Genomic DNA, 27759 nt, shown 5'->3' with positions numbered 1-27759 from the left:
GGCTTCCTGTCTGTGATGCGAAGCTGAAATGTGCTAGGAAGACCTTGACCATGTTAATCTTAAAGTAAACAGGGAGGGTGAAGGTGAGGCCTTTGGGGAGCGAAAACTACTCACCATGTGGGCATGATTATTTCCAGAACCACCATGTAGCTTACACTCCAGGAGGCTGAGGGGTGCTGAGAAAATGTTAATGGACTTGAGAGTCCATTAATGAGGGGAAGCTCACAGTTGGTTGCTCTCTGTGTGAAGGTCATTAGAATAAATCCCAGACTGAAAAGGCCATGCACATGTGAAGGACAAACACTACTCCTGTAATCATTTAGCCCCTTTATCCTCTGGGCCCAGGATGCTACAGCAAGACAGGCCACTTTCCCTCAGAGTCAAGTTAAATATACCTCATCTCCAAGGAGGTAGTAACGGCAGTATAGATTGACCTCAGCTCTGATACACTTGCTTTTAGAACTATCCAGGCAAACTATCCAGGCAAGCTGCCTGCAGTGAGAGTCTGTTGATGGAGGAGACAGCAGAAAGGGAGGGACTTCTGGCCCAGGTTCCTTTCCTTTGCATTTGGGCATTAGCTTCTGCAGGAGTCCACACCTCCTACTGCCTCCAAAGACACGTGGCTTTCCTCTGCTGAGGGGCCTGCTCCGGTGGCTCCATTTGATGCTCTAGCAAGTGTTGCAACAACTGGTTCCTAGGCCAGTCATTTCCCTGCTGGGGCACAGAGCAGATGGGCTAGAGGCATGGCTAGCATTTCACACATGCCATGTGTCAAAACCAACAGAAGTCCAAAGCAGAATGTGGCATATCAATGAATTCTTTAGTATGCACTCAACAGTGTCTTCCTGAAAGGGTATTTGAAAATCTGCTTTCCTATCCCCAGTGATTACAGGGTCCTTGAAGAAATGTGATAAAGACTAAAAAGAAGTGATTTTGGACTGACCAGAAACTGCTGAATGTTAGCAGATGCAAAGGAGAGGTGCAGGGGGATGAATTTTAGCTGTAAAGTGGTAATCTTTTTAAAAGTCAGCTTGGAAAGTTATGACCCAAGGGAAGGCAAAAGGTTCTGACTGGTGTCCCTAAGATTTGTCTTTGAACTTATGTGTGGGTAGTCAAGGGCGTGGGCTGAAATACGTGCTGTCCAGTTTACCCAGGGCACAGATCAGTGATGTTTTGATTACTACTGCCGTCTACTCCTTGATAAAGCTATTGTGTGAAATAACTTTAATGACTCCAGGATAAAGTTACTGGCAGTTTTCATAACAGCAGTCATATTAAGGTCCTTGTTCAAAACCTTGGCTGAACATGGATGCCTTGAAGACTTACATCAAGTTAGAATTATTTTTTTCAGAAGAAGAACTACTATAACTTAGATGTTTATTTGAATTGCAAAGCCACTGGGGTAGAATATTTATTATGCCTCCCTGCCTTTTCTATAGTTTACTTATAAATAGCAAGTTGCTTTTAATGGGATGCAAGGCAATTTTGGTAGAAAAAAACGGAGAAATTACGAAAGAAGGGTGATGTGGAGGCATTATTTAATGTCACATTTCACATAATGAAATGATTTGGAACATGGCACTGACGTGAGTACATGGACGTGGTAGGAAATGAAATTGAATCACACAGTGAGTGAAAATAATTATTCCCTTTTTAATCATCCTGCAGTCCTCCCGATCAAGAGGAAGTGCTTAGTTCGGTGCTGTGATGTCTGCACCTAGTTCCTGACATTTGGGTTTCCACCATGTAAGAAAGAGAAAACAGTTCTCAGGCAAAGAGCATTTGTCATCTTTATATACAAATACCCAGCTTGTAGTTAGAATTTAATACCTTTTTTAAATTTTAAACTTTTTAAAACCTTATTTGCCACCACTAATGATGAATAATGCTAGCTTTCCATTAGTGTTAGTGACAACATTTTCTTTCAAAAACTGATCTAGTAAAGAACAAGCATGAGGCAATTTTTAAAAATTACATTAAGTAAATTAAATAACAGTAGAGTTGTACAGCAAAAGCAAATATGATAAAGGAGGCATGAGAATGATGAAAATTTAGGAAATACTCTCTTAACAGCTTTCATACTAACCTAAAGGAAAGCCAGGCTTGTTGTTTCCATGACTTCCCACTCTTGCTCCAAATCTGACTTGAATTAATGCCAAACTTTTACCTATTGTCTACCTACCTGGAAAAGCTTCCCTATTTCCATCCAGCTACACGCAATTTATTTTTCAAAACCCCACCTCTTCTTGCATGAAATATCCCAGTTGACCTATTTAGGAACAATGGCTCTACCTTCAGATTAATTCCTTAATATCTGTGGTGTGTACTGAACACAGACCCTGCTAATATACTTCTAAAAAATTTTTAAGTCATCTTTATACACAAACATCCAGCCTGTAAACTTACCAAGGCAGAACAAGATGTCTACTGCTCTTCAAACTGTCCTCACGACCCCCAGAGCCTAGTACAATGTATAAAATGTAGTAGGCGCTCAATAAATACTTGTTGTGTGACTCTCCAACTCACTGTTAGTAAAGCCTCTTATTTGTTTTTGGTATATAAAGATGATTTGTTCATTTAACACACATCATTGCGCTCCTACAATACATCAGCACATCGAAGCCCCCTGCCCTCCCTTTTCCAGGGGCTCCTGGTCTAATGGGAAGCAAGGCATACAGATGGCACAGCTTCTAGGGCGGCCAGGTAAGGGCTGAGGACAAGGACGCAGGAGCAGCTCACTCTGCGGAGAGAATAGGGGCAAAGAGGAGATGTTTGCTCTGTGAAGAAGGTACCAGCAAGGATGGCTGGGTGGTGGTAAGGCCAGGAGGGGCAATCCAGGCAGACGGAAGTCAAAGCACAAAGGAGTAGTGTCCTGGAAGGGTCACGGCTAATTTCATTTCATAAATGTCATGAACATTTAAGAGATTATACTTATATGTAACTGAGAAAAGGCAGCTGGACAAATTCTATTAATGCTCTTGAATGATACTGATAAACTAGTATTTATGGTGCAGATTTTGGACATGCAAAGGAGAGAGCTGAGTCAATTTTTTCATGTCCTCTTTTAGATACCTTTTATTGAAAAGGGAACTAGTTTAACAGCATTTTTTGATCACCCATTACGTTTGTTTCCTTTCTACTTTGAGGGTTGGACCAAATGCAACCCATTTACTACGGTCGAGTCAGTTTCATTTCCTTACTTATGCAGAGTGATGACATACGGTGGTTTTAGTTTTGCTCCTCAGAGAAAATTAATTCTCTCTCTGTGTGTGTCTCTCTATATACATACATACTTTTCAAACTCGCCCTGTTTTATTGACAAGTTGATAATAAATCATATAACGTCATGGTCTTAACCAACCTACACAACATAAAGATCACGGGCATAACTAATAGCCACTATTAAAATCAGTATTGATAGGACATAAAACAGTCCTGTGATAACATCACCAGTATGGGAACCTCCCTTCTCCTGAGTAATTGATTTTGCAAATGATAAATAACAAAAGCTAGCAGGTGCCTGGGATCTGGACAGAGCAGGAGTGGGCCAAAGCTGCTGTTGATGATGCTTCCTGGCTCAGGCTGCATTTCAAAGCAGTGGCACCATGAGCAGCAAAGGGATGGGAGTGATCCCTGTTAGAAAACAACAGACTCCACGGGAGATCTGTGCCTGAGGAGCTACTGTGGATATTCTTTAATGTATTTGCAGTATTTAATCATAACAAACAACATCAAATTTGGAAAGGATTACCACGCTGGGGGTGGGACAGTTTGCTCCAGGTTATTGTAGTCCTTGACTCAGATCTGCACTGAACCTCTGAGAGCAGAGACCTCTTGATAGTTTTCAGCCCTAGGCTGGCCTCTCTGGTAAGAGTTTAAGGAGACCAGTAATTTTGTTTCTGTGAGGAATATTCTGAAACGACTCTGTAGTCAGGGCTGGGGGTCATGATTATTGAGTCAGGGCATGGGAAGTGGGGACGAGGAAGGCTCTACTGGGGCAGGTAGAAGCGTTTTACTGCCATGGCTGACAAGGGGCCGTGGAGATACAGAGGAGCGACTATTCATGTCCTTGTCCAGAGATGCGGTGCGGTAGATGGTTCCTGGGCCCTGAACCGAAGGAGATCTGGGATAGCTGTGGAGTTGTCTAGCCCCCCTGTCAACCTTCCCCTCTGGAGAAACCCCACAGATGTCCTATCATCTGTGCACATATGGCTATCATCCTGTTGGCTGAAGGCAGGAAAGGCAGGCTCTGGGTAGCAGTACTCCCTGCTTTCAAAGAGACTTCATTACACTTGAAAGACCCAGGCTCGAGCAGCAAGGTTTGCAGGAAATACGGTCTCTGATGGCCCATACTGCTCCCTCTACCATGCCTGCCTCCCGGCCTGTGCTGACGGGGCTGTGTGTTGTTGCTGATCTGCCATAACCCCCAGCTACAGAGAAGCCACTGCATTATTTAGCAATGTTTTAGAGGGACAAGGGCTAAACAGTGTCACTTCGCTGTCTACAGACCTAAAGAACACTTGAAGGCAGTTAACTTCAAATTAATTAAATTGGTTTTCCAGGACCACAGTGAAATGAGTACCTGCAATGGTGATTACGGTAGAGGGAATCGGATGTTCTCTAGCATGAACTTTCCTGAAGACAGGTTGGCCTAGCAAAAGGACAGGCAGAAAATGAGCAGGATAGATCGCACCGGTTTGCTAGCAGAGCGTTGTGGAATGAGCAAGCTAAATATCACACTGAGATGCACACATCACAAGCAATGTTAGGGGGTTGAGTGGTCATAGGTTACAGAAGTGAGAAGTGAGTGGGGCAAGTTCTCTATGAGCCAAACCAGATTATACGAATAAACCATACACACCAGAGTAGGGGTATAGCCAGATTGCTGCCAGTTTCTGGAATGGAATATTCATGTCCTTTAAGTTGCTACTTCCAGAAGCATCATGAAACAATGGAAAGCACTGGATGTGATGAAAGGTAGCCTGGCTTTCCTATTGGTGTCAGCAACATAGCCTAGAGCAGGCCAGTGCCCCAGTTTATTCACAATGGGAAATGGGGCCAGTAGTACCTGCTATATCTACATCACAGATTTGAGGGTCAAGTACATGACATCTGAGAACATGCTTATATATTTCCTGGGCATTCTGAGTGAGAGAATGAAGTATTCACTGGCAGGCTTTGCAAGGGTACACCATGGTCATAGCAACTGTCTGGATAACCTAGGCCTAGGGTTTTCATCAAACCCCTGGTTCAACTGAATGCCACATCCACCTGCTATTGGCTTCTACCAGGAGCTACCCAGACCTGACCTGGGAGTCAGGAGATGGGGACTTGGTGCCAACTCTGTCATAATGCTTGCTGTCCAAACTCGGCCAAAGCACTTCTCTCCTCTGAGACCCAGTTCTCACCTGTAAAATGAAGCTGAACTGGAAGGGGATTTGTTCCTCTAACTTATGTACTGGAGTGACTAAAGTGTTTTTGTTTAACTAGAAGAATTTTCAGTTTGGTTTCCTTCCATGTGCCTTGTTTACTCACATGATGAGCATAATGTGATTGGAAGAGTAACTTAAAAGAGGTATATTCGCCCTGGCCAGATAGCTCAGTTAGAGTGCCAATGCAGTATGCCAAGGTTACGAGTTCAATATCCAGTCAGAGCACATACAAGAATCAACCAATGAATGCGTAAATAACTGGAAAAAGAAATTGATATTTCTTTCTCTCTCTCTCAAATCAGTAAGTTAAAGAAAATGAAAGAGGTATATTGGCTGTTACATAGTTTTACACAATTAGGGAACTCTACAGCTGCCCATTTGGGGAAACAAACATGTCTCTCTCCTCTCCTAACTGAGCCAGGACACTTAATTGTATTAAAAATACCCAAATTAATGTGCCATAGTTTCCTCATTTTGGGGTCCCCTGGTTTCTCATTTGAGTGGCATTCACACTGATGGTATTCATGAGATAGCTGGCTTTGAATTGAAAAGGAGTAATGATGCAGGACAGAATGAAGCAGTTCAGAGAAAGGAAATAAAAGTGCTTGGATTGGAACAGTCATCACATGGCCTTGGACTTGAAGTCAGAAGGCCAGGCTCTGAGTCATGAATGGGTGATATGGGAAGATTCATCAATATCTTTACACCCTCATTTCCTCTCCTTTAAGTGAGAACAGTAACATCTTATTCCATAAGGCATAAGGTTGAGGATTAAATGATACAATAAATAAGAAATGCTTTACAAACTCTAATGAGCTATAGTGTATAGGGGGTTAATCATGTTGGATGTCTAGGGTCAAAGGGGAATGAGATCATAGGTCCAAACAAGAGCCTTTCAATGAGACAAGCTCTAGGAACAACAGGTAAAGATTTACAAATTCCAAAAGTACCTGCAGAACTTAATGGCCACCACTGATGAGATTTCTGAAATATAGGTACTGGGCTGAGGACCAAACAATTTCTTCAATCTCCATATACCCTGCTTCAATTTTAGATTTTTCACACTCAGCTGCACAAGACCACATAAGAGCTATTGGAAAAAATCCAAAGACTAGATTAATTCCTCTCCACTACCCCTGCACCTCAAAGCCTTGACTTCAGTGCCTCAAACTGACTTCAGAGAAAAGTTCTTTGGGACTTAGAACTGCTTTGGCTGTGTAGACCTGAGTTCCAGAATTTTCCTTGGTAGCATCTACAGAGAGTGGATTCCAGGCATTCCCACTACTTCAGGAGAAGAAAGGCCATGCAAAATGAGAGGGCAATGTCGAGATTCCCAGAAAGTTCTGGAACTTTCTCTCCTTCTAACAGTATCAATTTCAAGTCTTGGGAAGAGCTAACATCAACAGAAAAACTACTTTTCAGCTGAAAGTTTCCAACATAAGAAAGAACTTGATGAAGTACATGAAATGACAGAAAGCTCTAGAAGTGATTCTGTCCTCTTGGATGCAAGGTGTGTCCAGGGCAGCAAACGTTGGACATTCCCGGACAGATATCCTAGAAATTTATAGGAACCGTTTCTGGGAAAAGAACACTGGGATCCAACTACCTAGAAACTGAGAGAGATGAGGTTTCAAGTGACATGGGAGGACGGCCCTAAAAGCAAAATCCTGACATATTCAATGGTAAAGAAAATAGGAAGACATTTAAACACCTCAATGCATGTTAACAAGGCATTCTACAGCCAGAGATATTTACTTAAGGTCTCATTACCAGGCTGTTTAGGGCTGAAGTGCTGCCAGATACCATATTACTGGTACAATGGTAGACTTTTTAAAAGGAAAATACTTCGAGGAAGCCATGAAGCTCAACTTGCCAAAATTCTACTTTCCTCAAATTTCCCAGGGACAACTACCTTAGTGGGTGACAGAATCAGAACATTTCCAAGAAGACTTCAATGAGTTAAAATGATGGATGAGAGACAAAAGATTAAGAAAATTTAAAAATAAACGGAAATCCCTGCCTCTGGATTTAAAAACAGGGCAAAACGGGGCAGACTTGGCCTGGGAGAGAGCTTCAATTGAGTCCAAATGTTGAACAGTGACACGTCCTGTTCAGCATTTCTATCCTTTTCAATTTCTGCATCTCTGAGAGTCTGTGAGTCACTTTGTCATTAAACGTTTTGTCTGGAGTGAGGCAGTGGAGAGTAAGAGTCTGTGTGAAATTTCTTGTTTTCAGAACATTCCACTTTGGACAGAATCAGGTCAGAAGTACTTGATCATGTGTTTATACTAACAGCGGGTTAAGCTCACCCCAACTCCCACCCCAGCATTTTCAAAATTAGAATAGTTGGAGATATTTCCTTTTTAACTTTTGTGCTCAGCTCTCTGACTTCAGGAGAAAAAGAACTAGAATGCTGATATCTGCACGGTGTATTGGACGTGTGATGTCTATCTCCCACTCTAAATCTGCAGAGACGGGTTCGAAGGGTGAGAAAATATTAAGAGAGAACATTGTAAGGAAATACCTTCCTTCTGTTCACAAGAAAGCAGCTTCAGAGCTGTGTTGAACAATGCCATCATCCCAGGCTGAGCATGGTTCTGAATTTAAGGGCTTTAACCTTTCTGATGGGCATTTTGAGTTTTCATAGAGCATTTCGTAGTACCCTTCAAGTGGCAGAAATATTACTCATTAATCTGTAAGTGTTAATAATACTAAAGCATAAGTCCCCAAAAAGGGGTTTGTTCACATTGGCGAGGTGGGACGATGGGGAAGGACTTCTCTGTCTTCTCCCAGCAGGGTGTTATTCACTATTAGTATCCCAAATGTGGGCCACGGAGGAGCCTTGGATGTGACCTCCTATGTTTCCTGGGGGCCAGCATTTGTCTTATTTATTCTGGTACTTTCTGAAACATCTAGCAGGGTACATTGTACATCATCAGGGCTATGTGAACATTTGTAAAGTGACCAATGTCAAAAGGTGGACAATTACAGGTTCTCCATCTAAATTTGTGTATACAGAAACACAACACACACACATTGTTAATGTGCAAAACGTTAAATGTGTGAAATTAGCAAGAACACACCACGGGCTACATCTAAATGTTAACACAGGTTACATAAGATATGGGTTTGGTTGGTTTTTAAAGGTATTTGAAGAAAATAAAGGACATTAAAATATTTCTTACCATACAGGCATTTTCCTTCATTAAAAGCAAATAAAAATAAAATATTATTTTTTAAAAATGTATACAAAAGATGGTGAGAACAGACAGTAAAAAGTAAAATTTGATGTCGTTAGACTTTAAAAATTCATACCTGTTATTGTGAAGCCACCTAAAAAAGAAAAAAAAACAAATGTTATAATTTATTTAAATTGCACTCTTAATAACACACACTAGTGAGTGACATCAGACTACCTGACAACCCATGTGAGGGGCAAATATGTGCCAATTTATATTTATAATTAAGAAAAATTTAAAAGCATGGGTTCATGACATAATCATTATTTTTTTAACTATGGGATTTAATGCACAAATTTAATTCTGTGCATACCTAAGAAATCACTGATTTTTTAGAAAAGGTTATACTAAACTAAAACTGGAATATAAACTATCTGACCTTAACAAAAATGAGGCCAATGGCCCTAAATAACAATCTCGTTAGTAAATCAATAGAAATAAAAGTCAGAAAGCTATTGTATCACTTGACAGAAATGGAAATTAACCTAGAAAAATGGAAAGGAAATGCAAGAAATGAAATGCTTACCAAGCTCATTCAATAACAGGGCTGTGAAGGAAACAGACAAAGACAAACACAGAATAAGAGACCAGATGAATAATGAAAGTAAGAGGAATATCAGCAGAAAGAAATCCAGGCTGATCTGTAGACAGTGGTAGGGAACCACCGGTAAAATATTGGTGCAGCCCAGAGAATTGGGGCATTGGGAATATTTCCAAATAAATAATCCCAACACTAATTTCTGTAAATGTGCCATATATATATATATATACATGTGTGTATATATATATATATATATTTCTGTATATTATTTCTTGACATTTAATGAAAATTTCTACTATATATGTTTACACATAGTATATATACCTAGTTTACAAAATATAGTAGAAACATCTTATAGAGTTAATCCTAACTGTATCGGAGTGGGTGTTTTCATGAGATATTGCCTGGGAGTTAGTTAATTCAACATAAATGGAAGTCTTAAATCATCCAGGATCTCAGGTATTATATCTTTCATTAAAAAAAAACAGATAAAACCTCTTGTGAAATTTTATTTTGGCCACCCTTCCTGGAAGGACACTTTGGATAAGGTAAAGTTCTCTCTCTGTAGGTTCTATTGGCATGATGTTTTGGCCATCGAGGGATGATTTTTTGTGTTTTGTTTTTAATCCTCAAAACTCAAGTTCCAGGAATTAGTGCTTATTTGTCTGTCCTTATCTATGACTTCTGCACATTATAATTGGACAACCAGAATGCTTCTGTGGACACAAAGTTCCATGGAAACTGACATGGCACGGTGGTGGGGGCGGGGGTACATAATTTCTCTTTCAGGTCCTGTGCTTTGAACTCAGACTATACTGTGCACAGCACTTCATTTTGGTGAAAGCTACCTGACTGAATGTATCAAATAAAGGACCTCAGGAGTTGTAGAGAGGAATGTTACAATGACTTTCTCAGGCCCAATTTTTGCTCTAATAGTGGTGGCATTAGAGGACACTTTCTAAAACAAGTCAGTAATTTTATTTATAGTGATAAGATTCCACTTGGCTGGTGCAAAACTGGATAGTGCTATCGAGGAATTTCAATTCGCTCTTATATGAGGGCATATTTTATTAAAATGACAACTGAAAGGGCTGTATCCAAGCTGCTCTCCTTTTAGATAAAAGACAGTGCTTTGGAGGAATTCATTTAGAAGTTAAGTGCTTTTTCTTGTATGTTAATGAGGCATTGTTGATCCCATCTTTGTAAGAACTCAGCACAGTTCTCTCAAGTTCATTTTCCTTCTGCCCACGGGTCTACAGAGCATATGAAATAGGCTGAATTAGAATGGGTCCTCAGTGTTCCCTTCTCCATCATTCCGAAGGTGCCTGTTACCATTTTGAGGGTGATCAAGTCAGGAATGTAATTTCTTTTTTTCTGGTGGACTCTGAGGCCGTTGAGTTCTTATAAATGTGGGATTAGTTCAATTCCCCCAAATGCTGGGTCTGTATAGAAATTAGTCCTATATATTTGATTTTTTTACATGTAAAGGTTTAAATTTCTTCCAAAGTGGTCCATCTCATCAATTGTTTTTATGCAATTAATAAGAGCTATTAATATGTAGTATGCTCATTTTGTGCAAGTAGGATTTCTTTTAAAAGGGCCACTATATAGGATAATTATAGGAAGTCATAATAACTCAGAATAAAAAGTTTTCTTTAAAGCTGATAGAAAATTCTTACCCTTCCTTATCAAATAGTGGCCACATAGAATAGATATAGTAAAAAAAAACACAAAAAATTGTCTTCTTTATTCAAATAATTCTACAACTTTAAGTACAAATCAACCAAAAAAGCCTAGCTATTGAGGATACAGCTGCTTATTTTTTCCTTTTCATTATACATGTTAGGAATTTGTGAATTCTATAAGGAAAGAAAGATTTGGTACATAAGACTAGTTAGGCCTTAAGCAAGGACTAAATTCTAACTGAAGGACCATAGCCTTCCTAAGAAAATTGACTACAATTTCATACTTATGGTCCCTTTTAAATGTCCTATTTGATTATATAACCAATGTCGTGTCTAAATGAACACTAGAGTACTGATACCAGTACTCTTTAAGGATCTTTGTTCTTATTAAATATTTTTTTGAAACCTGGGTCCTCTGAAAATACCTAGTTATTTAATTCTTTTGAAATTTCCTACCAGTTGTCCTTGAACTCATCTCCCCCTGCTAACAGGAATGAAGTCGTCTTTATCACTGACATTTTGGGGGAGATTTAATAGTTGGAACCCAATTTGAGAATGATCCCTGAACTAGTGAGAAACTAAACGCATAAATCATTCTTTTAGATCATCATTTCTGAGTTCCAGAAATCTCTTCCAGTATTTACTAAATCTGGTTTCAATCAAGGTTAGTTGGCATTTCCTGGAGAAAATGGGCAGAGCTTGGTGCACTTGTGAGTCAGGGAAGGGCCATGAAACTGCTAAAGCTTCAGAGGAAATGAAGGATAGTACTTGGAAGCCGAGGAAGAGGAGAGAGTTAAGTGTGAGAGTAGGGAGACACGGAGAGAGAAGAGTACAATTTCTCGCTGGTATGTCTTTGTATACTCTCACACCTTTCATTCCTCTTCTTATCCATTTTGGTTCCTCAAGCACAAGGGAGAAACTGCACTCTTTCTCATATTCCTCACGGTCAAATATTCTAATGGTAATGATCTTCCTGTGGGAACACAAGACAAAGGCAAAACAAATGGTTGGAGTCACACGCTCATGCTGGGTGTTCACCAGGCCGAATGTTACTATGTGATGTTATGGAGGGAGAGCTGGCAACACATGGACCTCCCGAAGTATGTAAAAGGGCATCTGGGGTGCTCTCAGCTGGCCCCCAATAAGTTTGCTTTGCTAATTATCACATTCACAAATTCCTCCTGCTCCAATGAGCAGTCAGAAGGTAGCCCGAATTAGGAAGCGAAGTCAGAAAGGTGGCTTCATTTTGGCATAGCAAGCATCTGTCTCAACTTTCCCAGAAATGGAGGCTTGCTGGGCGGCACTGGAGATTAATAGCTCAGACCTGTAACATGCAGAGTGGCCAAAACCAGCTAATGGAGCTACAGGCCGGGCTCACGGCACCCCGGGTGAGATCTATGCCCTGTTACATAGGCGGAGGGATATGTGTGCTGAAGTCACATTGGAAGAGTGCAGGCATCCAGGGTGCCACAGGCCAGCAGAAGCTGTTGGGCTTGACCCCAGAGCAGCTCCCCCACCTTTCTTCTCACTCATCTCCACCAGGCGGGGCTCTCCAATCTCAAGGAAGAAGGTCTTGTTTTTCTCATACTCCTCATCATCAATTACCTTGACTGATATTGTTTTGCTGAAACAGAGAAGAATAGAAATTGACGAACAAGGGGAAGAGGAAAGTGAAGAGAAGGAACATAAAGAAGAGGAAAGCAAGGTTAATGAGCTGCACTTCCATACACAGAGCAACTGAGAAACTTCTGGACTGTGAGTTTTTCCTTCAAGAATGAGTATGGAATAGGTTTGAAAGATGGGAGAGGTCACCCAAGGCACAGCACCCCTGCCCAGGGCTACAGACTGATTTTAGGCAAAATACAGTACTCAGTACTAACAGGTTTATCATCATCATAAAAAGGAAGAGCAGAAGAGCAGAGACCACAGTAATAAGGAAAAAAAATTATTTATTCAGTAAATGCCGTAACCATAGGATTGTCTGGGCTGTGCCCTGGAAATCACTCTTTTACAACAAATCAATTAATCACATCAAAATATTAACAGAGTAATCTCTGGGTGTTAGGCTAATGGATTACTTGTGTCTTCATTGTGCTTTATTGTATTTTCAAATGTAATATTTTTAACATAAGATTTTATTGAAGTAATAAATGTATAAAAGCACCACAAAAGAAGATACAAAGTCCTTTATGTTACCCCACCCAATGGGCTAGAATTAAACTCTTTCCAGGTCAGATTTCCCACCTAAACCACGAAAGGAAGTTGTTCGTGCTTTGTCTTTCTAAAGGTGGAAGGACGCCTCCCAATAGCTGTCTCAAAAAGTGAGGGGTGAGGAGTTATGATGTCACAGTTATTTTCATCCCTCCCAAAGTCGAGTTTCAACTTTGACAAAATACATTTTACCCTTCTTTCAAACTCTATTGATACACTAAAGAATTTTGTTAAGAATTCTTCTTGTAACCCATCCTTTAGCACTTCCTGCCTTAGGGTCTTCTGGTTGTGAGTGACTGACAGGCAGGGGGGACAAATGCAAATATTATGCAAATCTCAACTTCCCATAAGCCTTGATGGCTCTGAAAAGAAATCTAATGTTATTTTCTAATTAATAACATCTTAATCTGTTTATGTATTGCAGCTTACTCAGAGCTCCTAAACACTCGTTTCTGGGAAAATATATACATTTTTAGTAACATTGGCCAAAAACATTTCTGACTAAAGTTTCTGAAACAATGAGTTTGTATAGACACACAGTTTTAATGGTATAGATATTATTTAGTTTTGGTGGAATTTTCTAGGTTTTCTGGAAGGAAACTGATATACACACACGTATATATACACACATATATGTATTTTAACTTTGTGAATTCAAATATGTAATCAAGTTTCATTTAGACCTATGCATGCCAAAGAGCATCCTACTATGAAGGAAGCTCTAGGCTTATAGGTAGGAGTTGCTTTCAATTTTCGAAGGTTCTCAGTCCCTGATGCTAGATGCTTTAGTCCTGCTTTCCTGGTCAGCATTGCAGGAGTGGGATCAAGTGGCTGGTTCCGGTCCTTTGGAACCCATAACCCACTCTCTGTTCCTTAGCTACAGAACATCCCTACATGATGCTCGAATCTCAGTTCTTCTCTATTACGGAGCTGGAGCTCATGACAATGCCTTTCCTTTCCCAGTTCTGTCCTCAAAGACTGAAATACCAAAGCTAGATGAGCAGCTGCAAATGACTAATGCAATAATTGTGATTTAGAGTAGTTAGATATTTACCAACAATGTGACAAAGGCAAACGTATCAGTGAACAGTTTCGGTCAGACTTTCAGAACAATTTTCTTAAATTCATCTATTTATGTGACTTATAAGAAAAATCAAGAAAAAGAACTCATGGACACAGACAACAATGTGGTGAGTACAGGGGGTGGGGAATGGGGTGGGTGGAGATAGCAGGAGGTATGGGGGGATAAAATGGTCATGGAAAAAACAATACAAACTGATGAAAAAAGAAGGATAAGAAGGATGTGGGAACTCATAGCAATTCTGAACATTAGAAGGTTTACTGTTTCTTTAGTAAATGCATAAGGAAACACGTGCATGTGCGTGTGCTCACACACACACAGACAAACCAGCCTGCTCTGACTGAACCAGGCTAATTCCTCAGTATCCCCAAACACAAAGCATTAGGGACAGGACACGAAGACGTAAGAAATAATGGGTGTGGTCTTTATTTCAGAACTGAATTTGATGTTATAAGTGAGATACAATTTACTCAAGAAAAACCTTCTAATTGTCTGCCCTCTATGTCATCAAACTTATGTATTTGAGGTATTAATTTCTATCCCATTGCCTTGTAATCATTAAACTATAGCATCAGTACGACCGTGTGTGGGAAAGTACTGGAGGGCAGTAGAAGGGCCACACTACCATTACCTGGACCTGCCAGTCCCAGACTCATTATCAAAGCACCTCATGATTGTGGACATTAAACTGAATGGCATGTTGCAGTGCTTTTGCTCACAGGAATTAAAAACATTTGATTTACCTTTCTTCATCTTGCACTCCCAACCCATCCTGCATCTCATCACGTATTTTATTAGATTGTAGAAATAAAGAAAGCACAGTGGAGATGGCTGGGGTAGTCGTGCTTAATGGGGCAAGTGTTTGTTTAGGAACAGCCGCCAGTGTCATGCTCAAGGGCAACACAACCACATTTTCACAGATAAACGAGAACAACCAAATGACATATTGTTTCTTATCCTTGATGAATTCAATCCTCCGTCACTGTAAGAGCTTGATTTTCTCTACTCTGAGTAGCTTATGAGTGTGAGAAATGCAGGGCTCTGCACAGTTTGTATAATAAAATAAGCACTTCGAATGTATCATTAGAGTATCACTATTCACGAGGGTCACGATTCTTAAACATCGTTTCGGCATGTGGTAGCTGATGCTGGAAAATCAAAGATGAGGAGGAAAAAGGAAACAGTCCCTCTGTGGGTGCTGGCAGAGTTACCTAAAATAGATAGGATTTGCATAATGGCATATCATTTCAAAATCATTAGTTATACAATCAATAGTGCCCCTGACAGAAGGAACCATTACATTTTATATTGATTTTGCTCTACTTGTGCAGTGAAGCTATTCATTGGAAACGATTATTAAAGGACACATCAATCCACTGTGAGAGGCAGGATGAAGTCAAGCCCTATGAATTGGCCCTCTGGGTCAGGAGAGGCAAACATCAAAAGGGACTGGTCTGCCTCCCTTTTGCTTCAGAGCAGAACTATTTCTCCCCTTGGCGAAGGTAGCAAAGGTAAAGCTGTCAAACAATTTTTAAAGGGATGTCTTTTGCTCACTTTCCAAGCCTCATGCACAAAAGAAACTGTTAGCACTTCTTCCACCACCAGGGATGTCGCCCAGGGTAGGGCTCATGGGGTGCAGACTCTCGCTACACTGGCCTGATGATCAGCACAAGCCCGCCTCTGCTCCTCCCAGCGCTGCAACAGAAATAGAGTCTCTCGGGCTGAGGGGCCTCACACGTCCCCTGGTTTGCCCCATCGCCACACTCCGATCCCGTGTTCACGGGGCTTCTGCACTGTCACAAGGGTCCTGCCTGCGAGCACAGGGTCACGTGTCTGTGCTTTCGTCCTGTTTGCCAATGGGAAATAACCAGATTGAGTGTCGATATTTCCGTAAACTGACAGGCTAATCAAAACAAGACTAGTTACACAGACATAGCCCTCCATCCAGTGGCAACTCCTGCACTATTATCACACTGATAAAGAACAAACAGAATTTTTCATAATTATTATGAAGAAGGTAAGGAGAATTTTTTACTTTATTTTTTTTTTTACTATCTCTCTAAAGTTGAACACTGTAGGATAAAAACTATGTTTTCTGGAAGCTAGTAAATCAGGATACATTAAATAATTTTCCCATATGGCCAACATTTTTATGGAAATACCTTTTGGTTCCATTTCTAGGGGGGCAAAAGCACTTGGTTAAGAAAGATCAATTCATTTAGTGGAAACACACAGGTTGTTCCTTTAGAGTTTTGCAGTGCCTTTTTTTTGATGACAGAAAACCAACATCTGTACTTGACGTGTCAGTCTCTCTCTCTCACCCGATGGGTCTCCAAGGACCTGAACACCCGCAGACACTCTAACAAGGAGTTCTTACACCAGGTGGTGACTAACACAGATGGTGAGAAAGGAAAGAAAGGTGGCTTTATCAGAGGGAATTAAAAAAAACTCTTCAAAGTATGTTCTAGTCTCTCATCATTAAGCCAATGTTGTATCACAGTCTTTTTTTTTTTCAGTTTCAGCTTCAATTTGTCCTTTTGCAATTTCTTTTCCCCAAGATTGCCCTGCATGTCTCCAGAAGTGAGAAAAAGATGAATTGGAGATGAGTTGGAGGATTAAGCAGGGAAGAATCTTCCTAAATCCTCATGCAAAAGATTTTAGTGAGGATTTCACATACTGAGATATGGCAATGGCTTTTTAAAATCTTACTTTATTCTAAGATTCAATTTCTCTTTAGGCATACTCAGAGGTCAGTGGACTGGTGGGCACCTTTCATGTCTTATTTCACTGGTCTTCCTAGCACCCCTAGAAACACCTTATACTACTTCAAACTGAGGGAGGACACAGCGACTCTGAGAAGTGAAGTGATTTCCAAGATGGCAAAGCCCTGTGGGTGGCTGCAAAGACCAAGACCCACGAGGTCCCGTATTTATTCAGTTGTGCAGTAGTTTTATGACCACTTTAAAGGAGCTGGATCATTATTTTAAATTAATATAGAAGTTTATTGCTCTATCTTTATGTTACCAAAGACTGCCTAGATGGACAAGGATAGATTATCAATTAATTCTCTTTTTAAAAGAAGTACAGCACATAGTAGATTTCATGATGGCTGTCTTGATGGGTCAAGTCCTCAAAGAGATAAAGGTCCTATTAGGATTAATTGAAAAGTGACATGGACATGTAGAGGCTCACCAACTCTGAGGACTTTGAGCCACCAACCAGTAGTCAGGGTTTCAAACGTAGCTTGTTAGGATTCCAGACTCCCAGGGCCCACCCCACACCCACCAAATTAGATCTGCATTTTAGAAGATCCCCAGGTGATGCCTATGCACATTAAAGTTTGAGAAGCACTGATCTGGAGAGGACAAATCTGGAGTGGCTTCTGCTATTAAGTCAGATAACGAATTAAGAGTCTGGTGATAGTGGGCTTATGTTTTGGAACTGTCTACATCTTAGAAGTATGCACAGAGCTTTGAAAACTTGAAATGCCTGGGTTGTGACCAAACTTTTGGGTTGTGGGACCCCAACATGAGTATAGTTTTTCAAAGTTTTTCAGGTGATTCTAATATGTAGCCAGGAAACTGGCTAATGGACAGCCAGAATGTATGGCTCAATGGTTAAAAGAATGCATTAAATAAAGAATAAATAGAATGTGAGGAAGTCGGAATCACAACTAAATTTTAGATCAAACTAGCAACCTAGGTTGAAACATGGGAGAAACATCTTGTGCTTCACCGATGCTCTTCTCTGGGTAACACAAAGTACCAGAAGTTGTTGTTTCCTCCTCTTAGGACATGCTGGTCTCTGCAGACAACATTAACAGTATAAGTGAGAAATCATTTTAGCATTCAGGCAATGGAGTTTACACTCATACAGAGTGATTTTCTTAACAAAGTGAAAGGAACTCTGGTTCTATTTGGAGACTGAAAGAACTAAGAGTGCCAATTGCCACAGAAGACAGTAATGCCTCATTGCCTCCAGGCCCCTGCCTCCCCACACACCCGGAGAGCCTCTGGGCCATGCCAGCAAAAGGTGATGTCCATGGGACCAGGAACTTTTCACAAGTAAGCCAGCACACCCAGACTCAAGAGAGAAGTGATTCAGGTTGGACCACATATGAAGGAAGAAGATCTGGCAACTGCTCTGAAAACAGAGTGATGTCTTTAGATAAGGCAAGTTTGAAATTTAATCTCCAGTAGCCCTGATGTTAAAAGCATCAGGATAAACTCCAATGATGCAAAAAGACAAATAAGTCAACTTAAATATGGGCAAAGAATCTGAATAGACACCTTTCCACGAAAGAGAAATAAATGGCCAGCAAGTACATGTGAAGATGCTCAACATCACTAGTCATCAGGGCCGTGCAAACCAAATCCACAAGGAGATGGGAACCCACACCCACTGGGACAGCTGCAGTCAGGAAGGGACCAGATGATGTAGAGAATGTAGACGGGGATCGGAAAGAACTTTCTCACATGGCTGGTGGGAATGTGAAATGGCGCAGCAGCTTTGAACACGTCCAGCAGTTTCTCAAAAGTTAAAAAATAGAGTACCATATGACCCAGCAATTCCGCTTCTAGGTATATACCCAAGAAATATAAAAATATGTCCTCTATATGAAATATCATGTCCAAGAAATACCAAGAAAACTTGTACATGAATATTCATAACAGCCAAAAAGGAGAAACCACCTAAATGTCCATCAACTGATGAACAGATAAGCAAAATGTGATCTATCCATATGATAGAATATTATTCCACCACAAAATGAGAAGAGATTCGGGTGCATGCTACCCCAGAATATGCCACCTCAGTACATTGACTATTTTGAACTGTAGGCACTTGAAAAACAGCAAATGCATTGAGAGGCTTTCTCTGTACTTTCCCGTATCTGTGTAAAGACTGATCCTCCAAAAGGAACTCAATTGTCATAAATCCTCTCCCGGGAGTCTAATCAGCCAGGGAAGATTGACTCTTATCACAGGAGAAAAGACTAGAAGTCAACGCCAAATCCAGACAAACTATGACACAAGCTGTCATATCTCCGGTCCATTCTTCTGCGGGCCCATTCATCTTTCTCCCAAATCATTACTCTTCCCTAAGAAGCCACACCCATGGCCCCTCTCCCTGTTAAGGCGATATTTAAGCCACCTCAGAGAATGACACATTTTTCCCAAGTATCTCTCATGTACACATGAGTTATTTTGTTTTTCTCTCGTTAACCTTTTTTAGCATATGGTCTAAACTAAGAACTGAAGGGCAGAGGGAAAATTACTTTTCCTCTCTGACACTATGACATGGATAGACCTTGAAAACATAATGGTAAGTGCAAGAAGCAAGATACAAAATTTCACATATTGCATGATTCTACCATATGAAAATCCAGAATAGGCAAATCGATAGAGACAGAAAGCAGATCATTGGCTGCCTAGAGCTGGGGGTTGGGAAGTACATGGGGGTGAGTGCCAATGGGTAATGGGGTTTCATTTGGGGCAATAAAATGTTCTAAAACTGATTGTGGTGATGGTTGCACAACTCTGGGAATACACTAAACTCCACCGGATTGCATGTTTTCAATGGGCAAATTGTATGGTATGTTGATTATATTTTTTTCCTTTTTTGTTGAATTTATTGGGGTGCCATTGGTTAATAAAATTACATAGGTTTCAGTGTACAATTCTATAATACATCATGTCTATTGTATTGCATGTTCAATTATATTTTAATAAAGCTGATAGTTAAAATAAAACAAGGATTAGGATGAAATGTAGTCTTTAGAAAGGCTGTTCTTTGGGTGAGAAAAGGTTGTTAGACTGTTCAGGGGTTTCAATAAGGAGTTTCAAATTTTGCTGGTGCTGCCGGACAGAACACTTGACATCAAAGCCAAGTGCCACCGCCGTGTCTGTCAGCTCCCACTGCCCTCAGTCCCTCCCTCCCCTCCGGTCCCCTCAGAAAGCTCCCTGCCTCCTCCAGGTCAGGGCTGCTGATGCTGGGCTTTGACACGCTAAGCATTTCTGGCAGCTGTTACTTCAGGCCTGGCTTCCTTGGCTGGTTTCTTTTCCCCAAAGTATAGAGTTTTATGGCAAATGTCAGAAACAGCATTTCCTTCACAGAATTTATGTAAAAAGGGAAGGACTGTAATTGTAAGTTGTACCTGCTGCTCTGGCTGTCACCAGCTCTCTTCCCATCACCGTGGGTATTACCCAGCACCCTTGTTGCCATGGATTTGTGTTCACCTGCGAGGTGAGATACACTTGCTACGGGTTGCCTTTGTACTACTTGGTTTAAATTCCTGGACCATTTTAAGCTCCTTCAAAAATTGATTTGGTGGGTTGCTTGGTGATTTGGAGTCAGGGGAAGAAAAGGGCAGTCAGAGAAGACCCATGCATATATGGTCGGCAGTGTCCGTAAGTAACTCGAATCAACTCCCCTGTCTAATTAACATTCCAAATAGGATAGGACAGGCTGTTATTTGTATTAATTCTAATAACATTTTCACATCATTTTTAGATTGTTGGTGAGAAACTTTGGGCATGGATTCGCTTGGGAATTTGTTCTAGGTTCCGTGCTCAGATGGCCACAGAAAAGAAAATAAATCATGACTTAGCCCTGCCGCTCCCTTTGTGGAGGTGTCAGCAGCACCAAACTGGGACACAGATGACTTGAGTTCATAACGTGGCTCTGCCACTGTCTAGCTGAGGCATTTGGGCCCATTCTGGCACCTTTCTAAACGTCGATGTTACTATCTATCAAATGGGGATAATGAACCTCATTTCACAGTGATTTTGAGGTTCACAGTGTTGATAGGATCTAATAATGGGATCTACAGGATCTAATAGGATCTAATGATGAATGATGATTCATCAGGTGTGGAAAATAAAATTTCATGGATGGTTTCAAAGATCAAGTGATATAATGCATGCAAAATAATTTTGCAAAGGACTGGAACTATAAACTGTTAGAAACAGTTATGATTAGTTGAAAAGCAGTGGCTTACACTGTAGTTCTTACTAACCTATTCACCCAGTCACTAAAAGGGGCAATTGGCAGATGGTGAAAGGGGTGGGAGGGGTCAAGATATATTTGATTGAGTAACGGGTAGTACTCTAATTCACTCATATGTGGCTTGGATCCCATCCCACATAATGCGGTATCCAAGTATAGAACCTTAAACTCAGCGAAGCAAGGGGTGTAAGACTACTGTTCAGCTTCCCAGTCCCGGCTCTGCCTGGTTCCCTTTTGCCACATTAGCTAGATACACAGAGGGGAGGGAAGCCATACTTTTCCGGGAGCTCCTGCTATGAAACAGAGCCTGACAAGCCCGGATGGTGCTATTCCGTAATTTAAATAAACTCCAAAGATGAGAGTTGCTAAAGTAGCTAAACCAAAGTAATTCTCCAGGAGGCCTTGTCATCTGTGCACTGATCTCTTTGCATTATCAAGTGGTAATTGAAATCATTGCTTCAAGCAGGGCAAGAAGCAGGAGCAGCTTACAATCCTGCTGCTCTCCAGGGAAAGCAGGGGCGTTTTGCAGAGCACTGGAGTGGGGGTTTTCCAATAAAACCTTGCCCTATTTTATTTTCCTCTGTTTACTTTTGAAACTGAGTGGCAATTAATTCATTTTTTTTCCCAATGTGAAAAAGAAGCCAATGCAATTCTTTTCTGGTCTCTCTCTTTTTAGCAATCAACTGTCAGCTTTAGTCTGATATAATATTCTATTATGGCAGGCTAATGGGAAAATCACATGAGTAAAGTTCACTAAGAGAAAATGATATGGATGTACTGAAAAGTGATTATAATTTTGTGATTTATAAAATCCATACCTTACCATTGCCTCACTCCTCTGTAGTCAATAAACTTCAGGCTTAAGGAGGGGAAAGTAATAAGGATCCTGGGTTTTGTCATCTAAAAGTGCATGCTGAGACAATGTGTTAATTTTGTGAAAAATAAAGCATTGGGCACCATGTTGAAATGCACCAAAATAGATCTTGGTCTAGATTTTTTAATTGTTTCATCATATTAGCATTGTGCAAGTTCCACAATAGCAGCCCTTTTTAGCAAAATGACAGAGAACTGTCATCATCTTAAAACTGACTCCATTGTTTGGTGGGGCTACACATTTGTCCGTAATCTGAGATCTTCACTATGCTCCTTAAAGGGAATGAAAACGGCCAAATGCTCTAGAAAAAGCTGTTTTAACACATTCTTCAGAGCTAAGGATTATGTTAAGAGCACTCTGTGGCATTGAGAATTTTTCTATGAACTGAACATATAATCATCTTGGTTCAGTTTCAGGGACTTCTGATAAATCCTCCATTTGCCACTGCCCTTTAGAAGAATTTGGAATTAAGTGAAATCAATATTGTTGAATTCCAAAGAAATTATTGGTTTTCCATCCATTTCAAGTGCTCCTTTCATCTTGAACATTTTAAACATTCTTGGGTTGTCACTAGACTCTCTGCAGAGATATCTTTGGTCTTAACAACTCTGTCAAGATTCGTGGTGCAAAGTGAAAAGTTACCCTGGAAAACAAGGAAGAGATTTCACTCCTAGAATGTTACAGGACAGCAGCTAGAAGATGCCAAAAGTATCTCTATCCGAAAGAGGCCAGCTTAAAAATAGAACACCGAGAAATAAAGCTGGCTTTCTTAAGTTTTTAATTTCATGTATCTCTCTCTGTTCCTTTCTTCCTACCTTTCTCCATAGCCACAATAGCCAATGGCAAATCAATCTCTCTGCATGCATCCATATAAAACATTCTAAAAGACAGGATGTCAGACACTTTCTTGAACATAGCTAAACAAAATCAATACCTAATGAATCGATGCTGATTTTTATCACTCACATTTCTATTCCACGCCTAATATTGAATTGTTACTATACATTAAATTGAGTAATTGATCCCCATGTTTTCATACTATATGAGGGGGGATGCAAAAGAAACCCCAGAATTTATTTATTTAAAAAATTGTGTATTTATTCTTACATGTTTAAACTTCAGTCACCTTCAAAGGACTCTCCGTTTGACACAATACACCTATCAAGACATTTTTCCTGCTGCTCAAAATAATTTTTTTTAAAAGATGTTTTTTAAAATTTATTTTTAGAGAGGGAAGGGAGGGAGATAGAGAGAGAGAGAGAAATATCAATGTGCGGTTGCTGGGGGTCATGGCTTGCAACCCAGGCATGTACCCTGACTGGGAATCAAACCTGCGACACTTTGGTTCACAGCCCGTCACGCTCAATCCACTGAGCTACACTAGCCAGGGCCTCAAAATAATTTTTGAATTCGTTGATTTTGATGTCAGACTTCCCAATTTTCATATTCAGGAAGTTAGTGAGACTAGGCTGGTGGTGGAATAAAACGGAATCCATACAAGCACAGACTGAGTCTTCAGAGCCCCAATAACGTACAGTCTTTAGGTGAAACCATCTACCCTCAACAGTCGCATGTTGACAAAGGCCAGGACATGACTAGGTGCTTCAAGTGCCTTTTCCGCCCCAGCGAGCATGGTGCCTGCAGAAGGTATTTGCTTAACAGATGTCTGTGAATGACTCAGCTATTCTCCTTGTCACAATTTGTACTTGAGTTCGTGCTGATCCATCAAGGCCTCTCAGACTTCTCAATAAAAAGCAGCCCACATAGTTTTTTAGATGAAAAGGTAGGCTTCTGAGTGTACATTTGGCCATGAGAGTGAGCAAAATAAGCAGTGTGTAGGTGATTCAAACTCATGCCTTGGGCCTCATTAGGGAGGGGCCAACGAACCTATTGGACACCCTTCAGATTCCTACAGCATGTGCTTTTGTCCAGCTATTCCACAAACCTTTACCGCGTACCAACTATGCGGCAGGCCCACGCTAGGTGTCAGGGATAAGAAGAGGAATGTGAACTCACAGCTTAGGGGTGACAGGCATGTAGACCAAAGATCACCTACCTCCACATGTGCTAAATATAAGTACGGGCTCTGTGCTGTGGGAACTCGGAGGGTGAGGAACTTTAAAAGGGCAGAATTGGGCTGGTTCCTGAAGAAAGAGTACAGTTTGCCAGGCACAAATGTACTGAAGGCTCAATGATGAAAGAAAAGGAAGGAAGGAAGGAAGGAAGGAAGGAAGGAAGGAAGGAAGGAAGGAAGGAAGGAAGGAAGAAAACAAAACACAAACTGGATCCAAATAACCGAGAAATGAAAAGGCAGGGTATATTTAAGAAATATCAAGTTCTGTCTCGCTCATGTTACGGGGAGCACGTATGTGGAGGAGGGTTAGTGGGAGGTAAGTCAAGAAAGAGAGCTTGGGGTCAGAAGAAATGTTAAATTATGTGGGCACAATTTTGTAATAAAGAGCCAATGGGCCTTTTTGAGTTTTGGGCTGCCATGATCCATTTTGACCTTTAAGAAAATCAGTCTAACTCTGAGATAAAGCTTATGTTACAGAAGAAAAAGAAGAAAGCGAAGAAGAGGGCAGGGAAGCCGCTGTGGAGAAACTGCTGTCTCCTGGACCAGTGGAGCTGCAAGTCCAGACCAGAACGTCCGGCGCGGTGCCCCTTCAGCTTTCCCGGCCCCCGGTCTAGACCTGTCAAAGCTGAAGAAATGAAAGAAACTGCTGTAATGCTCTAAATCCTTTTCTGCAACTTTAATTTCTTTCCGGCAGCTTTTCTCCTTCCTGAAAACTTGCCTGTGGGTTTGGGTTAGAGGAAACAAATTGAAATTCCATGAAACGCTCTCTCTGAGCGCCTCCTTTTGCCTGCAGCGATCAGCTTCTCATAGCAAGAAGGAGGCAGAACCTACACATTCTGCTGGAGAAACGTCATCCTTGTAAACTGACTTGATCTTCACGAACGGAAAATGTAATTATTGGCCATCAATGGAGGGCTGAGCACCTATCTCATTTTATTTTTATCAACCATGAGTGCCCTTGGCAAGGTCTATGACTGAATGATATCTAGATGTATACACTGTTTTTAAATGAAAGTATGAAAAACTGAAGTCTCAGGTTAATGAATTACGTGGACAATTGCTATCACATGACATTATCTTCTACAGTATTATACAGGAGAATTGGTGAGAGAATTACAACCAAATGATATAATGAATTGGAAATTTACATGTTGGGGTGTGGGAAAGGATAAAAAGAATATCATTCATTTTCCTGATACAGCGAGCAGTCAGTCACTAAGAAAAGTGACTCGTAGGTTACTGAGCAGGCAGCATGTGGTGGGGTGGGGTAGGGGGAGAGAGAGAGACAGAGACAGAGAGAGAATAGAAAACATCTGGGGTCTATGATGAGAAATAGTAATTTACTATGGGAGGCAAATGAGATGTAAAAAGATCAAAGACATGAATAAAATGACATCTGCTCCTTGCTCTTCTTTGTGTTAGGCAGACAGGAGCAGTGAGAGGTTGAAGGCAAAAGAGATCACAAGAGCCCAGCAGCAGCAGCTGGTGTTATGTCAGAGGGCCCGGCCTGACCCATCATGGTGGGAGGTCACAGGCTGGACGGGAACAAGACTGGGATGCAACCTCCCCACTGGACTAGAGCAGGGAGTTGGAAATGAGGGAGGCTGGAGAAGGTTGATGAGAGCCTTCCCAAAGCAGCCAAACACAGCGCTCAGGAAGTATGGAAATATGTGATCGATGGAAGCTGAGTAAACCAGTGGGTGGGATGGGCAAGACAGCATGAAGATGGATGATGTGGACTCAAGAATATAGCAACACCAGAAAGCCTAAGGACTACTATAAACAGCATCATGCAGCAGAACCCTGTTCTCACTTGAGAAAGGCACCAGTCCTCCAAGGGGCCTGATTACAGGATAGATGTGCCTTCATTTAGGATGAACTGAAGTCCTGAAATCAAGACAGGAAGGTAGATGCCAGGAAGGACATCAAACCTGACTTTGAGATAGATTGCAGAAGTCCATCAGTTCACTGTGCTGTAGGATGCACAGAGATGACATAGTGTTTGATCAATGACTGATTGGACTATTGCAGCTGGAAGAGAGGGCAGAATCTGACAGTTGACAAGCCTGTCGGGAAGGTGAGGCCCAGTCAGCTGGGCTAGTGCTTCTGAAATCCTTCCTACTTAAGGTCAGGGTGAGTGGGGCTCAGGAAGCTGGTGGGTGTCAGTCTGGGATTGTGGAGACACAGAGGAAAGGGATGAAGGTAGAAAGAATTTGAAGAAGATATTGCAGCCACCACAATGCCTTTTTCCTTGGACTCTTTCTACCTGCTCCCTTCCCAATCTCTTTCGTATGGTGATGTTTTTCTTTATGATTATCTACAATGGCTAGATATATAACTAAATGGTTTTTCCAAGGCTCTGCTACACCTGTGAGATATTTAACATAATAATATGAACGTTAAAGAATTTTATGGGGAGAAGATAATAAACACTGCTCTTGATATATTTCATGCACGCCAAGCTGGGATACGTATGGAATATGGGTTGTCAGTGAAGGTGAGAGGTCTCTATACATTTGTCATGCATATTGAAATGGAAATTGAAGCCACTCATTTGAGCTGATAGACTTTCTGCAAAGGCATGACCTTAAAAAAAATGTCAAGGCACATGGAACTTGATACTGCAACATTTCTGGTAACAGTGCAAAAAAGGAGAGGGAGGGAGGGAGGGAGAAAGAGAGACATGCACACACCAAAGCACCAGTTATGGGAAAGCTGAGGAATTGCCAGATCCTTGAAGCTTAGGGTAGCATGTCCTTTAAAAGAAAGGCTCTAACACGTCCAACCAGAAGCCCCATAACTGCAGAGAAAAAAAAGGGAATCATTTGGGCTAAGAGGTGACTGTTGGAAATAAAGCCAAAGAGCTGATTTGTGTAATGATTTGAAGGGAGGTAAGATTTTGGGGAGTAATGCTGTTGATAGCGCATTCAAAGAATTCTAACAGACAAGAGAAAGTGAATGAGATGACATACAGCAGGGGCAGTCGTAGTGAATGGTGATTTACCATGTGAAGCGACCTGAAAAAACCTATGCATTTAAGACTTAAATGAATCCCTAGTGAAAACAAGACTCGTGACATCTTGGGAAATCAGATTCTGAATCTGTGAGTCATGAGAATTATGGAAGGAACGTGATATTGTCCTGTGGGTCCTCAGAGCCAACAGGCCACCAGAATTTTCTGCAGAGCTTTAGAAACAAATATACAGGCCCTGACTGGTGTGGGTCAGTGCGTTGGGCATCATCCCACAAAGCAAGGGGTCACAGGTTTGATTCCCAGTCAGGGCACATGCCTGGATTGAGGGTTTGGTCACCGGTCAGGGCGCATACGAGAGGCAACCAATCAATGTTTCTCACCCTTTCTTCCTCCATCCTTTCCCTTCTCTCTAATAATAGATAAATAAATAAGATATTTTTAAAAATCTATAGATTTCTTGTCCTCACCATAGATTCAGAATCTCTGGATGCATAGGTGAAGGATGAGTGGGAGGAATCTCGAGTGTTAAAGAAACTCCCCTAAAATTCTACGGCAATGGCCATCAATTGGCATCAGGAAAACATTTCAGTAAACCTGCTCCTATGCTCAGGTTAAGAGGCTCAACAGCAAATATTAAGAAAGG

At 41.1% G+C, this 27759-nt stretch overlaps 1 protein-coding gene across 12 annotated transcripts in view; it reads right to left on the bottom strand.

The window, feature by feature from the left end:
• Positions 1 to 27759, bottom strand: part of SLC8A1 (solute carrier family 8 member A1) — a 350799-nt gene that overhangs the window by 53062 nt on the left and 269978 nt on the right. For 10 of the 12 annotated variants that reach the window (XM_045828239.1, XM_045828237.1, XM_045828235.1 and 7 more), the window contains 5 exons: positions 12415 to 12521; positions 9198 to 9218; positions 8748 to 8765; positions 8618 to 8632; positions 4583 to 4651 (listed from right to left, as the gene is read on the bottom strand). In XM_045828239.1, coding sequence (XP_045684195.1) covers positions 4583 to 4651; positions 8618 to 8632; positions 8748 to 8765; positions 9198 to 9218; positions 12415 to 12521 — 230 coding nt within the window. The remainder of the gene's footprint in view (positions 1 to 4582; positions 4652 to 8617; positions 8633 to 8747; positions 8766 to 9197; positions 9219 to 12414; positions 12522 to 27759) is intronic. The other 2 variants (XM_045828233.1, XM_045828243.1) reach the window with 2 other exon arrangements.

This window comes from Phyllostomus hastatus, unplaced genomic scaffold, assembly GCF_019186645.2.
Source record: "Phyllostomus hastatus isolate PE091 unplaced genomic scaffold, TTU_PhHast_1.1 phas_scaffold_78, whole genome shotgun sequence".
NCBI lineage: Eukaryota > Metazoa > Chordata > Mammalia > Chiroptera > Phyllostomidae > Phyllostomus > Phyllostomus hastatus.
Note: the sequence above shows the minus strand (reverse complement) of the source record. Positions and strands in the feature narration are given on the sequence as shown.